The following is a 13,990-nucleotide window of genomic DNA, read 5'->3' as shown; positions in this document are numbered from 1 at the left end:
AACTTTGTGTGATGAGCTTCAAGAACTAGAGGGATGCTCATTTCTTATAAAAAGCATGGGGCAGATACTGTGGGACTGAAGCCTGCTTAGAAGATATGTCCACTGGTTTGGAAGCTCATTCCAGACATATGGGGATAGCTTCTACTTACCGAGAAGTCAAGGATGTGTGATCATATCACACAACCACAAATGATAGTACTGGGTGTGAAATTCAGCATCAAAAGCCACTGATACTGCCTCTCACAACGTGTTAAAATTGCAAGAAGTTCTTCCTTTGACAGCACAGGTGCAATTCCATGTGAGGGACTACACTGAGGACATGACCGAGAACAGGGGTAGGCAAAACATCTGCCCTCTAGCCAGGTCAGGGAGTATTGCAGTTGTAGTCAAAACCATATGGAGCACACCCGGTTGTGTAGCCCTGACGGAGAATATCTGGGGACATCTCAGAAGCTAAGAGGGGTGGAAGAGGAAGAACAGGATTTCTAGTAGTCAGAGGGTGGGACTTGATTTTGGCCAAGATTTTAGCCATGGTTTTGCCACCCTTTTAACTTCCCATAATGCTCCTGATCTAGTGCCACTCTATGGCATTGAAAGAAATTAAAAGGGTAGCTAGACACAATACAGCCACCCGGTGCAGCTTGCAGTGATGCTACCACATCCAAGTAAGCCCACCATGGCCCACTGATAGAAGTTCCCACCCCACTGGAGAATACTTTCCTCTGGGCCCCCTCAAACCTAGTCCTGAGCCAATATTCCCATATTTTAAAGGACATTCTACATTATTTTGAAAGAAACAACCCCAGAGAGCTCCATGGACCCCTCGCCCCCTTGAAAACCATCCTCCTTCCCTCATTCAGCCTTGTCATTGCCTGTATTCTTCTGTCTCATGCAGAGAAACAATTGGAAGCCCATGCCTCCAAAACAGCGGATGAAGATGATCCCTTGCGCAGGACCGGCAGACCTTTTGGGGGGCTGGTGAAGGACATAAAACGTCGTTACCCCAAGTACCTCAGTGACATCAAGGATGCCCTCAGTGCTCAGTGTCTGGCTGCAGTCATCTTCATCTACTTTGCTGCCCTTTCTCCTGCCATTACCTTTGGGGGTCTTCTGGGTAAGACTGATGGGGCAATTAGCTGCACATTGCCCAATAGTCACAAACTGGTCATCGGTGGGACACTACTACTACAAAATGCAGGAAGTTTTGAATTAAACTGGGATTACCAACAGCTCAGCAGCTCTTCCCCTCTTGGGTGAGACAAGGGTGGGCAGAGGATAGCATAAAATTTCCCAGCAGGGTCTTATATGTTTTTTGTTTTTCTCCATGCCCTTCCCATATACTGGTAGGTCACGGCTGCACAAACAACAGCTGGAAAATTATATGGGGAAATCCTAGTAAAGGCTGTTTACGTTTCTTGCTTGCTTATTTATTTTGCAATAAACCATACTTAATGTAATTTACATTTAAAGCAAACAGTAAAAAAACAATTTAAAGTGTAAAAACACCTGTTTATCCTTTGGACAACAAAGAGTCCTGTGGTGGTCCAGTTTTTAACTATGTAACATTTATTTGTTTGTTTGTTTATTTATTTATTTCCATTTCTATACCACCCAGTAGCTGAATCTCTCACATTTATTGCCTTTTGTGTGTGGCAAAAGCTACGGTAAAACTTTGACATGTATGGAGATCTGGAGAGCTTGTCCCCATCTCTGTTCCTGGCCAAAAAAACAAAAAGAGGAAGGTGGAATGCTCTGATTTTACAGTGTCTGTAGAAATGGACAATTCTTTCCTAGAATGCATAATTTGGATGATACAGAAGTTTTGTTGTCTTGTATAATTTAATCTAGAGATAGAATTGGAAGATAACTTTTTTCACAGAGTTGAAAGAAGATTGGAAGAGGGATTGCTGCTCATCTCACTTTCATCTCTGCTAAGCAGGTTCTTATGTTGCAAACCCTGTTTGACTAGAGGCAACAGTGGGAGAAAGGAAATATGTGTGCTGTGCACCATGAGAAGTCAAACATCTCTTAAATGGTATGGTGTGTCTCCAACCCTAAGTTTTTTCAGCTCAAAAATTCGAAGTGCTCTTACCAGCATGCTGCTTGGATCCCTGAGTCGTGTAGGGCAGTTGCATAGGCATTCTTCCTTTCTAATATCTGCTTCTATTTCCAGGTGAGAAGACTGGGAACATGATGGGAGTATCTGAGCTTCTGCTGTCTACAGCAGTTCAGGGTGTACTCTTCTGCTTGCTTGGAGCTCAACCTTTGCTTGTGGTTGGCTTTTCTGGCCCCCTTTTGGTCTTTGAAGAAGCCTTTTTTGATGTAAGTGTCCTGCTAGAAATCACATCCCTGTTGAATGATGTTTTCCATATTGCAGTTGGAGACCCTTAAATGGCTGTCTTGTGCAGCCTAATTTTACAAGGCAGAACCAACCACTCCACACTCCAAATAAATGTGCACAGCTGATCACCATCATTCATTCATTACCGCAAGATATAGTAATGGCCATTAGCTTAGATTTTAAAACAGGATAGACAAATTTGAAAGTCATAGAGGACAGTTCTATTACTCATGATTATTAGCCACAATATGAAATGGAACTTCCATGTTCACTAGCAATATATTTCTCATTACCAGATGTTGAGGGCGGAACAGAAATCTACTACCTCCATTGTGAGCTTCTCTGGGCTTCTAGCTGACCACTGTTGGAGACAGCATGCTAGATTAGGCAAACTTTGATCCAGCAAAACAATTCTTACGTTGTTATTTACCAGTCTATGTGTTCTCAGATTTATTTCTACAGCCATAAGGGAAATAAACTTTTAAATAAGAAAGCTCAGATTCTCAGGATCTTGAATGTCCCATCAGATATCAAATTCTGTCTTTCTTTATTGCAGTCACAAGCCTCTGAGTTATACATAGACCTGACTATAAGTATCTATGTGGGTTTCAGTGAATGTGCAGGGATGAATGTTTCAATGTGCTCTGGTTTAGTTCAAGAGCAATGACAAGGGAGGGATATTGCTCTTCACAGCTAGTTGAGGAGGAGGAAAAGAATTGCTAATGTTTCACTTGTTTTTCTGTGCAATCCCCTCTCCACCCCACCCCCTATTTCTTCTACATAGTTTTGTGCCAGTAATAACTTTGAATACATTGTGGGGAGAGTCTGGATCGGTTTTTGGCTTATCATCTTGGTGGTGGTGGTGGTAGCTTTTGAGGGCAGCTTCCTGGTCCGCTTCATCTCCCGTTACACCCAGGAGATCTTCTCCTTCCTCATCTCCCTCATCTTCATCTTCGAAACGTTCTCCAAACTTTTCAAGGTAACACGGCTTCTGTTTCTATTGCCCTTGCTACAGGGTAGTTGCTTTTGTGAGGCAGCTGTCTGGTTGATGCCTAGGGCAAGATGTGTGAGGTAGGGTGAAAGTCTGACTTGCTAAGATGCCCTGGCCTCTTCCCTGGCCATGCTTGAGCCAAGCTTGAGAACTGAGCAAGGCAACTGTACATACCTCTCAGTTGTGTCACATGTAGCTTGGCTTCCTCTGTGCTGGAACGCTGGCCACTATTATGAGAAAGATTTTGTGTCTTGAGTCCCAAGGAAGGGAAATAAAATTGTTCTATGTTTGGACTTCCATGTTGTCTTAGACTGTGTGTGTATCAAATTTCAGCATTCTGTTTATTGTGTAAGTTATTTCTGTGTGCTATGGAAGCAAAAAAAACCCCTATGTCCCTCCCCAGTGAGGGATGCTCAGGCCCAAACTGCATGTTATGAGGAAGGCACCACCCCACGTCTCCTCCCTGCACCTTCCCAGTCATGTTTTGTTTATGATGATGCATGACATGTCATCATGCTCACTCCTGCCCCACTCCATTTCAGAGCATGATGATATCATATCACGCAATGTCTTCAGCTAAACATAATTTGGGAGGCAAGAGGAGTTGATACGAAGGGCAGCCGCTACATGTTTCTTGCTACTTCAAAGTCTGATGCCTTCAGCATCACATGCCAGGACTTTCAGATCGGCCGCAGTGATCCTGCTCTCGGTGCCACTGTTGTGGGTTATCAGTTGAGTGAGAGATGGAGCTCTCTCAGTGCTGGTGCCACAGCTCTGGAATTCCATCACTACAGACTGGCTCTCTTTAATTTTTTAGACAAAAGTCTAAAATGGTTTTTATTCCAGCAGGGTTTTAATGTTTAGTTCTGCTTCTATTTTTAATGACTGCTGTCTTCAGTGATTATTTTGTTGTTCCTTGTTAATTGATGCTTTCAATTTTGTATAGTGCTTTTACTTTTAAGCCACTCTGAATACTCAGTGAGCAGAATAGTGGGCAGAACAACGAATAAATATTAAATAAAGGGCACAGCAATCCTATGGACTCTGGGAGAGCATCCCAGGGACCATAGTGTATATCAGAGCCCCCTCCTGAAGCTGTAGACACTTCAAGAGGGGGACTGTGCATTCTGACCCCCCCCCCCACTTCTTCCCCACCTACTTGCAGTTGCTGCAGAAAGAACTGTGGCGGTTGCTTCCCAAGGTTGCAAAAGTGATCTTGGATGACCTCATAGAGGTAAAAATGGGACATTCCAGTGGGCAGAGAAGGTAGGGGAGAGGAGAGGCTGAGATCCACTGTATCCTGTGGCCTCTCTAGCACTGGCCCCACCAGCACAACCGCTTTAGATGGGCTCAGAGGCCCATCTAGAAGAAAAAAATAAAAAAGGAGGATGGAGAGGTGAAAATCACCTCTGATTCTCCTCCTGTCCTGGTAGCAGCAGTCCAACAGGGTATACAATACTCGGAAGCCTCTGAGATCAGAGGCCTCTGTCTAGTGGGTGGGAATTCCATAGGATTGCCCTCTAAGTAAAATAAAAAATAAAAAGTAAGAAAATGTTATAATGTGGTCAAAGAGATATAGGCAGTGGTGGTGGAAAGCAGTTTTAGAAGGTGAGACAAAAGAAAACATTCTAATAACAGAGGTAAGATAATGCATTATCTATCTAAAATTATTTCAATTCTTGATCCAATTGATTGAAGTTAAAAAAAGTACATATCATTTATTTATCCATCTGTCCATCCATGCATATGGGGGAAGCACTGTTCACTCATGGACTTGGGTCCCCATCTTGGGTTTCCCACCTGTGAAATGGGAATAAAAATGACAGGGTTACCATGGAGAACAAACAAGCTAACAACTATTAAGCAATATAATTACTATATGGGGATATTAGTATTATTACCCCATATAATAAATATATTGCTTTATAGATGGTAGCTTACTTTTTTCCCCATGGCAACCCTGCCACTTTTATCTGCATTTTACATATGGGAAAACCAAGATAGGAAGGCAGGAATTCCCCAGGGTCACCCACGATGTCTGTATAGTACTCATATTTTTCTCAATTTGATTAAACTTACAAAAACAAGATTCAAAGAAGAAAAAAATACAAATACAAATATACAAATAAAAACTTCAATTCATTACAAGTATTAGATGACAATATAATATAAATTAACAAAGACTACAAACCCAGTATTTAATATATTAATAAATATTAAAAGACGGAGAGAAAAGAAAAAACAGTCTACTAAAAAAAAAATAACGAAGTGAACAACTTAATGAAATTAGACCAAATTACATGAAGGTCGTCTTCCTTGCCACTCCACCGAAAAAGAGCCAATTCAAATGTCAACGAAGAACACGTATCAACTATCCACTGGTGTAAATCAAGAGTGGATTTGTCCTTCCAATGCTGTGTAATAATTCTCTTAGTCGCACCCCATGCTGGAAACACATATTAACTCTTCATATGAAGATAGAATCTACAAACCAGGGATATAGCCTAAGAGAACATATGCGTCTTTAACAGTGACCATTGTAGTGAGTGTAGCCAATATTAACAATCCTGTGAAAATGGGATGGCCAAAACACCAGCATATTTTAGCCTGAAGCTCTTACTGCTAAGTAACGAAGGGTGCAATCCTTAGGCAGAAAAAAGGCCTACAACTTTCTGCCCGAAAACAGGCAGAAAAAAGGCCTACATATTTAGACAGAAAAAAGACAGAAAAAAGGCCTACAACTCCCATCATAGCTGGCTGGGGAATCCTGGGAGTTGTAGGCCTATTTTTCTGTCTAAGCATGCATAGGATTGCCCCGTAAGCCACAGGAGAGGCAGTTAAACCTTTTAGAATGGGGAAACGACCTTGCTGGTCATTCCAAACAAACAGAATGTCTGCATGAAGTACCAGACAGCAGGCCTTCTCTGTAGCTGCACCCACCCTCTAGAAAACCCTCCCCCGTGCAGTTCGGAAGGGAGAAAACGTGACATCTTTTAAACTCTTCCTGAAAACACACATGTTCACCCAGGCTTTCCCTGGGCTGTAAGTAAATTAATTATGCTGCTCCATTTTACTGCTCCTTGAATTTTTGACTGTAGTTGGAAGAGTTTTTAATGCTATGTTTTAATGCTGTGTTTTAATGTCATGTTTTTATTGTATTTAAATATATTTTAATATTTATTGTGAACCACGGAGAGAGTTTATTATATTCAACTGTGTACAAATGTCACAAATACATATATACATACCTGCACAAAAGTTGGGAAACCACCAAACAATTGTTGGTTGGGGAAGGGGGGCATGGTCATTTGGGGAACCCCAGGAGGGCCAGATTTGCCCCTCCGGCTTGAGATTCTACACCCCTGGAGTAAGTCTTCCATCTCTAGCAACTAGGGGTCTGTAATCAGCCATTATTAAACGTTCTCTGAGGTGTCCAATAGATTAAAAAAATAGAAGTTTCTGTTGTATTAACCTCATTTTAAGATCAAAAGAGGCTCATTTTGCTGTTTTTAAAGCAACCCCCCATTGGTTTAAGACAACAGAATATTCAAGTTCATTATTCTAAAGATCTTGGAGATATAGTTAATATCAACTTTATCTGCATCTCTAAGTTTCTGCTAAAGATAAGTTACAGGTTTAGTTACATCTACTAAAGATCCAAGTTCAGTAACAAAGATGGAATTTCAGAAGCTGCACATGCATCAGGATGAAAAAGCTGAGATAACAAATATTTACATGGAATAGACTGCCAACAAGCATTCTATGATAGATCAAACTCAACTTTTAATACATCAAAGATTTTAAAAGTGGCATCAGAGGAGATAAGTTGATTCAAAGTGACAACATTATGGGCCCAATTTGTCCCCCCAAAGATCTACAAGCTATTTTAAATTTAGGATTATTCCACAAAGTAAGCTTTTCATGGGTAAAGGGATCAAAAGAATTCCTAGGTCCCCTTACTTTCGGTATGTATCCTGCAGCGTTAAGTGCTGGTAATTAACCACCTCCCTGAAGGAAGTTACTACCTTCCAAGATTTCAACAGGGTCAGGTAATTATTCTCAAGTTGTGCCTAAAGGGGTACTGAATTCTGAATTCAGCCTGCAACAGAAACTAAGATATAAGCTTGGAAATGTGGAAGGTTAAACCCACTTTCCGCTATAGGCAACTGCAATTTGTGTACTGAAAATACAGGTGGGTGTCCTTGCCAAAGAAAATTATTAAATAATTTGTAAACATTCTCGAAATAACATGAAGGTATAAAAATAGGAAGACTTTTTAAAATATACATCAACCTTGGAGTTAAATTTATCTTGAATGCATGTATCCTACCCCAAATACTGAAGGTAACTTTAGACCACCCATCTAAATCATGCTACATTTATGCCAAAAATAGTGATAGGTTTACATTAATTAACTGAGAAAGCTTCCTAGGGACTGTTATGTCAAGATAAACAAAATAATCTGGACACCACCTAAAACCTCAAGTCCTGAACACATCAGCAGTGCAGTTAGAACCCAATGGCATACATTCTGATTTACCCCAATGTATAGAATAACTGGAGAAAATGCCAGACTATTAAAGAGATAAGAGTAGGAATAGAAATGCCTGGCTCTGACTCTGTTCGCATCTCATGGCAACCCACAGTTAACAAATCATGGGTTGTTGAGAAGATGAATGGGGAGTGAGCATTAAACCATGAGTTCAAACTCTGGGTTTAAACCCAGAATTCCAGGTTTGGACGTCATGATAAACAACCCAAGGGCAAAGTGACCCTGTGTTGTTCATCACAGTGGGAGTGTGTGTGCAGGAACCAGCGTGCACACTTGCTCTCGCTCATCTTCTCAACAACCCATGGTTTGTTAATTGTGGGTTGTTACATTGTGCAAACCAGGTCAGAGTGTCATTTGCATACAAAAGCATCTTATACTTAACCTTGCCTAATGTAATACCTTTAATATTTTTATAGTTTCTAATAGCACAAGCACGCAACTCTAAAACAACATTAAAAAGAAAAGGGGATAAGGGACGCCCTTAACATGTACCTCTACACAGCTTAATTGAAGGAGACCACATACTGGGGCTGTTCATACAACACGCTAACCCACACTCAGTGGTTGAGTGAGGGTTGTTTTGAACCGTGGGTTGTTTGTTGAACTGTGGATTAGTGTGTTGTCTGAACACAGCGCGTTTTCTGCAGGGTGGGTTATCGTGTTGTCTGAATGCAGCTAAGGTGGCTTGTTAACCATGAAGTATGGCTTAACCACCCTGAACAACCCAACAACAAACCATAGGTTCTATAGATGGCTTGTTCGAGAAAATAAGCCACACTCCATGGTTAACAAGCCACCCTGGCTGCATTCAGACAACATGCTAACCTACGGTTCAACAAATAACCCACGGTTCAAAACAACCCAGATTCAACCACTGAATGTGGGTTAACGTGTTGTGTGAACAGCCCCACTGTTCATGATCACTCGTAAATGAGGAGCTGTATATAACACATTCATCCAAGATACAAAACTTTGAAGAAATCCATATTTAGCCAAAACACATGACAGCACGACTAGCCCAAGACAGTTTGCTACCTGAGGCAAAAAGGGCTCCCCCATTCAAAGTTTGGATGGCTTTAAAAGGGGGTCAGACAAATTCCTGGAGGAAAAGGCTATCAATGGCTACTAGTCTTGATGGCTATGTGCCACCAGTTGCTGGGGAACATAGGTGGGAGGGTGTTGTTGTGCTTGTGCCCTGCTTGTGGGTTCCTGGTTGACAGGTGGTTGGCCACTGTGTGAACAGAATGCTGGACTAGGTGGATCCTTGGTCTGATCCAGCAGGGCTCTTCTTATTGGAGGTTCTTATCCACCTCCAAGGGCACCTCCATCCACTTAAGTCAAAGCGTATAGTACAAAAGCCAACCAAATTATTTTGGCACATATGAGGCAGAAAATCCTACAAACACCTTTCTCCATCCCTGGCAGTAAACATATGATAATAATAACAAAGTAAATAACTAATTTGCTGCCTTTCCATGATACCCAACATCTACTGCCTGAGGTGACTGCCTCACTCTGCTTTATGGTAGGTCCAATCCTGTGTGACAGAAAACCGTAATGTACCATATCAAAGGCTTTATCTGCATCCAGCGAGATATTAGCAGCAGGGTGTTGTAGTAGCTTTGTCTCAAAATAACCATCAATTAAAAATCTAATGTGAGCAGATCCTTGACAGCCCTGTATAAACCCAGCCTGAGTTGGGTGAACAAGACTGGGAGGTCTAAGCTGAAGCCTACATGCCAGCACAGCTGTAAATATCTTGGTTTCCACATATATCAAGAAAATAGGTCTGTAACTAGAATACAACCCAGGATCTTTTCCCAACCTGAGGGAACCATTATATAAGTCTCATTAAAACAGGGAGGTAGAAATGTATTTTAAAAGACTCCAATAAAGGAGGGGCTAAAAAAAAGTAATATGATTTTTATAACAATCAGCAGGAAATCCATCAGGATCAGGAGCTTTCCCCAGTTTCATAGATTTAAAGTGTCCACTGTTTCTTGCAGAGAAAGAGGTAAAGTAAGATAAGCAACCTGATCATTTTGACAACTGGGGGAACCTTGCACTCTGTGGAAAAATCATTGATCATATCTAATTGTCTGATGGAGAAAAATAGCAACTATACAGCTTAGAATAAAACTCATAACAATGCTGATTTATGGTCCTAAAATTTGTGGGCACCTTACATGGATATCGCAAATAGCATATTCCCCATATGCACGGATACATGTGCTTGTTTAACTTCAAGTGATTGGATCTATGAATAAGATCAGCTAACATCATTTTGGGATGCTGGCAGTTGCCTTAAGAGATCTAAGTGGAAACAGTGGACTTTGACCTGTTAAGGCTGTGTGCCTCCAGCTATGCACAACCTGTGTATTTGTAAATCAACACAAATATTACAAAATGCCAATAAGCCTCCAGTGAACTCTTTCTGTAGGGAAGCAAACCTTGGTAAGCATGGTGGTCCTGGAACTTCTCACTGCTTGGAGAAGTGGGGTGCATGTAACAATGTTCATTCACCTTGGTGAGACGTTCCAAGGATGATGCTTCCCAGTTTAGTTTCTTATGGATGAGAGAGTGCTGGAGACTTACTAGGCCTTTGTAATACGTGCTTTATTGACAAATATACAAGCAGAGCCTAAGAGGAGGCTAACAGGAAAACCTATTTCAGGCAAAATCTTATTAGTGTAACACCTTTATTAGGCCAACTAAAACATCACAAAAATGTGCAAGTTTTTGAGATCTCCAGATCTCTTCATCAGGAAAGATGTTACAAGTAGTGGGTGGGGAATAGGGAAGAAAAAAAATCTGACTTGTTCATTTGTTATATCCTGGCTTTCCCCCTGAAGAGCCCAAGGTGGGCTCCATTTTATCCTCACAACAGCCTTGTGAGGTAGGTTAGGCTGAGAGTCCATTACTGGCCTGAAGTCACCTAGTGAGACTCAAGGCTGAGTGGGGACTAGAACTTTGGTCTCCTGAATCCCAATCCACCACTCTAACCAGTACACCACACTGGCTCACCATACAGGGTGAAGTCATGGTGTCTGCATAATCAGAGTCCCAAGATGAAAAGGGGGAGGAGGGCTCTGAAGACATTCAGATTAGGCTCTAGCAGGTCATGTAACGGTTTCCAGGTTGGACCTGGAGTTGCCCCTAGGGCTGCTGGGAGCACAAAAGGGAGAAATGTTTGAGCTAACCATTTTTGAAAATATAAAATCCATCAGTTTCTCACAACTGTTTCCCTGCTGGGCAAAGCACACAGACTCCTTTTATCAGTGGAACACAGAGAGAAACTAGGCAGCCTTTATATTAACAAAGCTGGAGATAATTTTTAATGTTGATCTAGGTGGGTCTTTTTTGTTTTTGTTTTTTTAAGTCAGTAGATTTCTCTCTGCCCATTCCCACTGCAAAGCTGCTGTTGCTCCCCTCGAGGGGAGGACAGACAGCTTAGGGATAGGCCACTCTGGATAGCTAGGGGATAGGCACAGGATCAGTGCCTTTGTATCTGGTGATGGAGGAGGAGGAGGAGGGAACCTCCCCCCTCAGTCCCCAAATTCCTGCCTTCTTTGCAGGCAGGCAGGCAGGCTTGAGTAGGGCTCCCATTTACAATTATTGCAAAACAAACGATTGTAAAACAAACAAAAGAGTAGATCAAACTAAGCAGGTGAAGAGTGGGTGAGAAAATGGAGGAAAAATTCCTGACAGGGGACCAGCCCTACCTAACTGCAGTGAATGGTCTGAAGCAAGGGAATGGCTCTCTTCCTCTCAGCTTCCAGTCAACCAGAAGAGCTGAGGCAGCAATCTGAAGAGATTTCGATGCATCTACCATAGCACATTGGTGTTTGCTAGACCTGGCTTCACCTGGGTAAATTATCGTGTAGAAACTGATTCTAGGAGTTAATTCACCCAGGTGAAAGTGGTTCTAGTGAACACCAGTGGGGACCAAAGGCAGGAAAATGGTGCTTCTGTGCCCCTCCGGGAAGATGGAGAAGAAATAGAACGAATAATGGACTTTTCATCTCTCAGCGCCCTCCAGAGACTTCAACCCTAGATAACAGCAACAGCAGATGTCCAAGCACAAGTCAAGCCAAATCTCCCAGTACTCCAACAACAACAAAAACCCTGCTTCAGCATGACTGTCTTCCTTCTCCCTCTGAGGGAGTCCACTTCTGCAGATACATGGAATATTCTGGCATGTTTCAAATTATTATAACCACGTGTTTGCAGAAGTGGACTATAATCCGCAAAAAATTATGCTGGAATAAATTCGTTAGGTTTTTAAGGCTTCAAGGGGCTCTTTGTGTTTTTTGCTGCAATAGCCTGACATGGCTGCTCTCTGGAAATCTTTACATGGGGGAGAATTAAAAAGTGATATCCTTGACTTCTAGTTTGAAGTGAAACAGTCCACTCTCCCACCTCATTCTGCTGCTGCATATGTAGATCCAGCGTGAAATATCAGCCTGATCCAGTTTCGCCTGGGCTACACGCACTGCAGAATGAGGTGGTAGAGCTCCGAGTTAGTAGAGTGGATTGTAGCATTTCAGGCTGCAGGTGGAAGTTCACTTTGTTTTAACATGTTAAATATTCAGAATTGTATTCCCTCCACCCCCCAAAATGGGAGTACATCAGCTCTACCGCCTCTGAATTCTACCAGGGCCGTGTTTCCACCAGCGATTTACTCCAGCCTGCCTGCGCCGTGGGGTCTCTCTGGTTCCATGACGTTGTGGCCATTCAGCCCCAGCGTCGCATTTTATCACTGAAAAAACGCTTCCTCTGAGACTGCTTGTAGTCCAACTTTCCCCAGTTATGGCGGCTCCATGACTGACCCGTTTCCACAGTCGCGCCGGGCTCGCTGTCTTAGCCCTGCCCGGCCTCTGTGGACGTGTCGCTCGGACCTCGGTGACCCACCCCTTCCCTCCGGCCCTGTTTTCCGGAAGTTTCATCGCCATTTTGGAGCAGGGTGCCGAGGGACCAGCTTTTGAAACATCATTGAAAATAATGTTATTATTGATTATTTTCAATAATAACATTAGGGGTGTTTTCTCCCATCGTGCTGAATGAGGCTTGCTTGCCCTCTCAACGACCACAGAAATAACGGAAAAGCCCCTCAAGTGACACAGCACATATCGAAGCCCTCAGTTCCTGAAATGCAGTTAAGCATGATCACGAGGCTCCACGTAACTCCTTCGCAGCATCTGAATGGAGATACTGTGCGTTAAAATGGAGGCTAGGTTCAGTCTCTTTCCCACCACAAACCCATTACTGTCTTGTCAGAAGTGGCTCCCATTGCGGTCAGTGAGGTGGCGGTGAGTTTCCCCCTTTCCCAGCACAAGCAAATGGGTGTCTACTCGGAAGTGACTCCCATTGTGTTCAACGAGGCTTGTTCCTGAAATGCAGGTGCATCTGGACATTTGGGGGAAAGGAGAAAGGGGGAGGAGAAGGGGGAAGCCTTTTCAAAAACCCCGTACTCCTCCATTAGCTTCTCCTTCCGTTGTCCTGGAAACACGGCCTGCTGAGCAGGCGGGAACACTGAAGTTGTGTGAAGGGGGCAGGGAGAAGATCCTGGAGGGAGTCAGGCGGAGATGAAAAGATGCACACATAAGCACCCGTTTTAGGGGCAAGAAAGAAAGTTTAAAGGGGTGTGGGATGCTCCAGAACAGCGCTTTGATTTTTCGCCACTTCATTAATGCACAATTGTGGTTTCAATCCCCATTTCAGGGGCAACAACGAAGGTTTAAGGCGGGGGGGGGGGTGCTCCAGACACAGCGCTTTGATTTTTCACTCCTTCTCTAAAGCAAAACAAAAGGGCTGGGAAGGCAAGGAGGAGACTGGCCAGAGCGGGAAGCTTCCGCGGGGCGGAGGGGGCGAGGGAGGGGGGAATCGGAAACAGGAGGAGGCGGGAAAACAGACGGGGTAGACAGGCCCGACCCACTCCAGAAAGGCTGCACCCGGCCATCAAGAGAATAACGCGGTTAGGGCTCTGTGGAAACAGCGCAGCCCTCCAGGCCACAACGCTGATAGACTGGGGCCTTTTAGGACATGGAAACACGCGAGAGAGAAAATGCGCTTGGGGAAACGGCGCAATGACGTTGGAAAAGAAGTG

At 43.2% G+C, this 13,990-nt stretch overlaps 1 protein-coding gene across 7 annotated transcripts in view; it reads left to right on the top strand.

Annotated features, from left to right (window-relative positions):
* Window positions 1–13,990, top strand: part of SLC4A1 (solute carrier family 4 member 1 (Diego blood group)) — a 75,748-nt gene that overhangs the window by 45,521 nt on the left and 16,237 nt on the right. For all 7 annotated transcript variants that reach the window (XM_084804436.1, XM_084804432.1, XM_084804437.1 and 4 more), the window contains 3 exons: window positions 896–1,114; window positions 2,174–2,322; window positions 3,126–3,320. In XM_084804436.1, the coding sequence (XP_084660562.1) occupies window positions 896–1,114; window positions 2,174–2,322; window positions 3,126–3,320 (563 nt within the window). The remainder of the gene's footprint in view (window positions 1–895; window positions 1,115–2,173; window positions 2,323–3,125; window positions 3,321–13,990) is intronic.

This window comes from Heloderma suspectum, chromosome 6, assembly GCF_057233095.1.
Source record: "Heloderma suspectum isolate Gila_16-S chromosome 6, 16-S_ref, whole genome shotgun sequence".
Taxonomy (NCBI): Eukaryota; Metazoa; Chordata; class Lepidosauria; order Squamata; family Helodermatidae; genus Heloderma; species Heloderma suspectum.
This window is presented reverse-complemented; position numbering and strand designations above follow the sequence as displayed.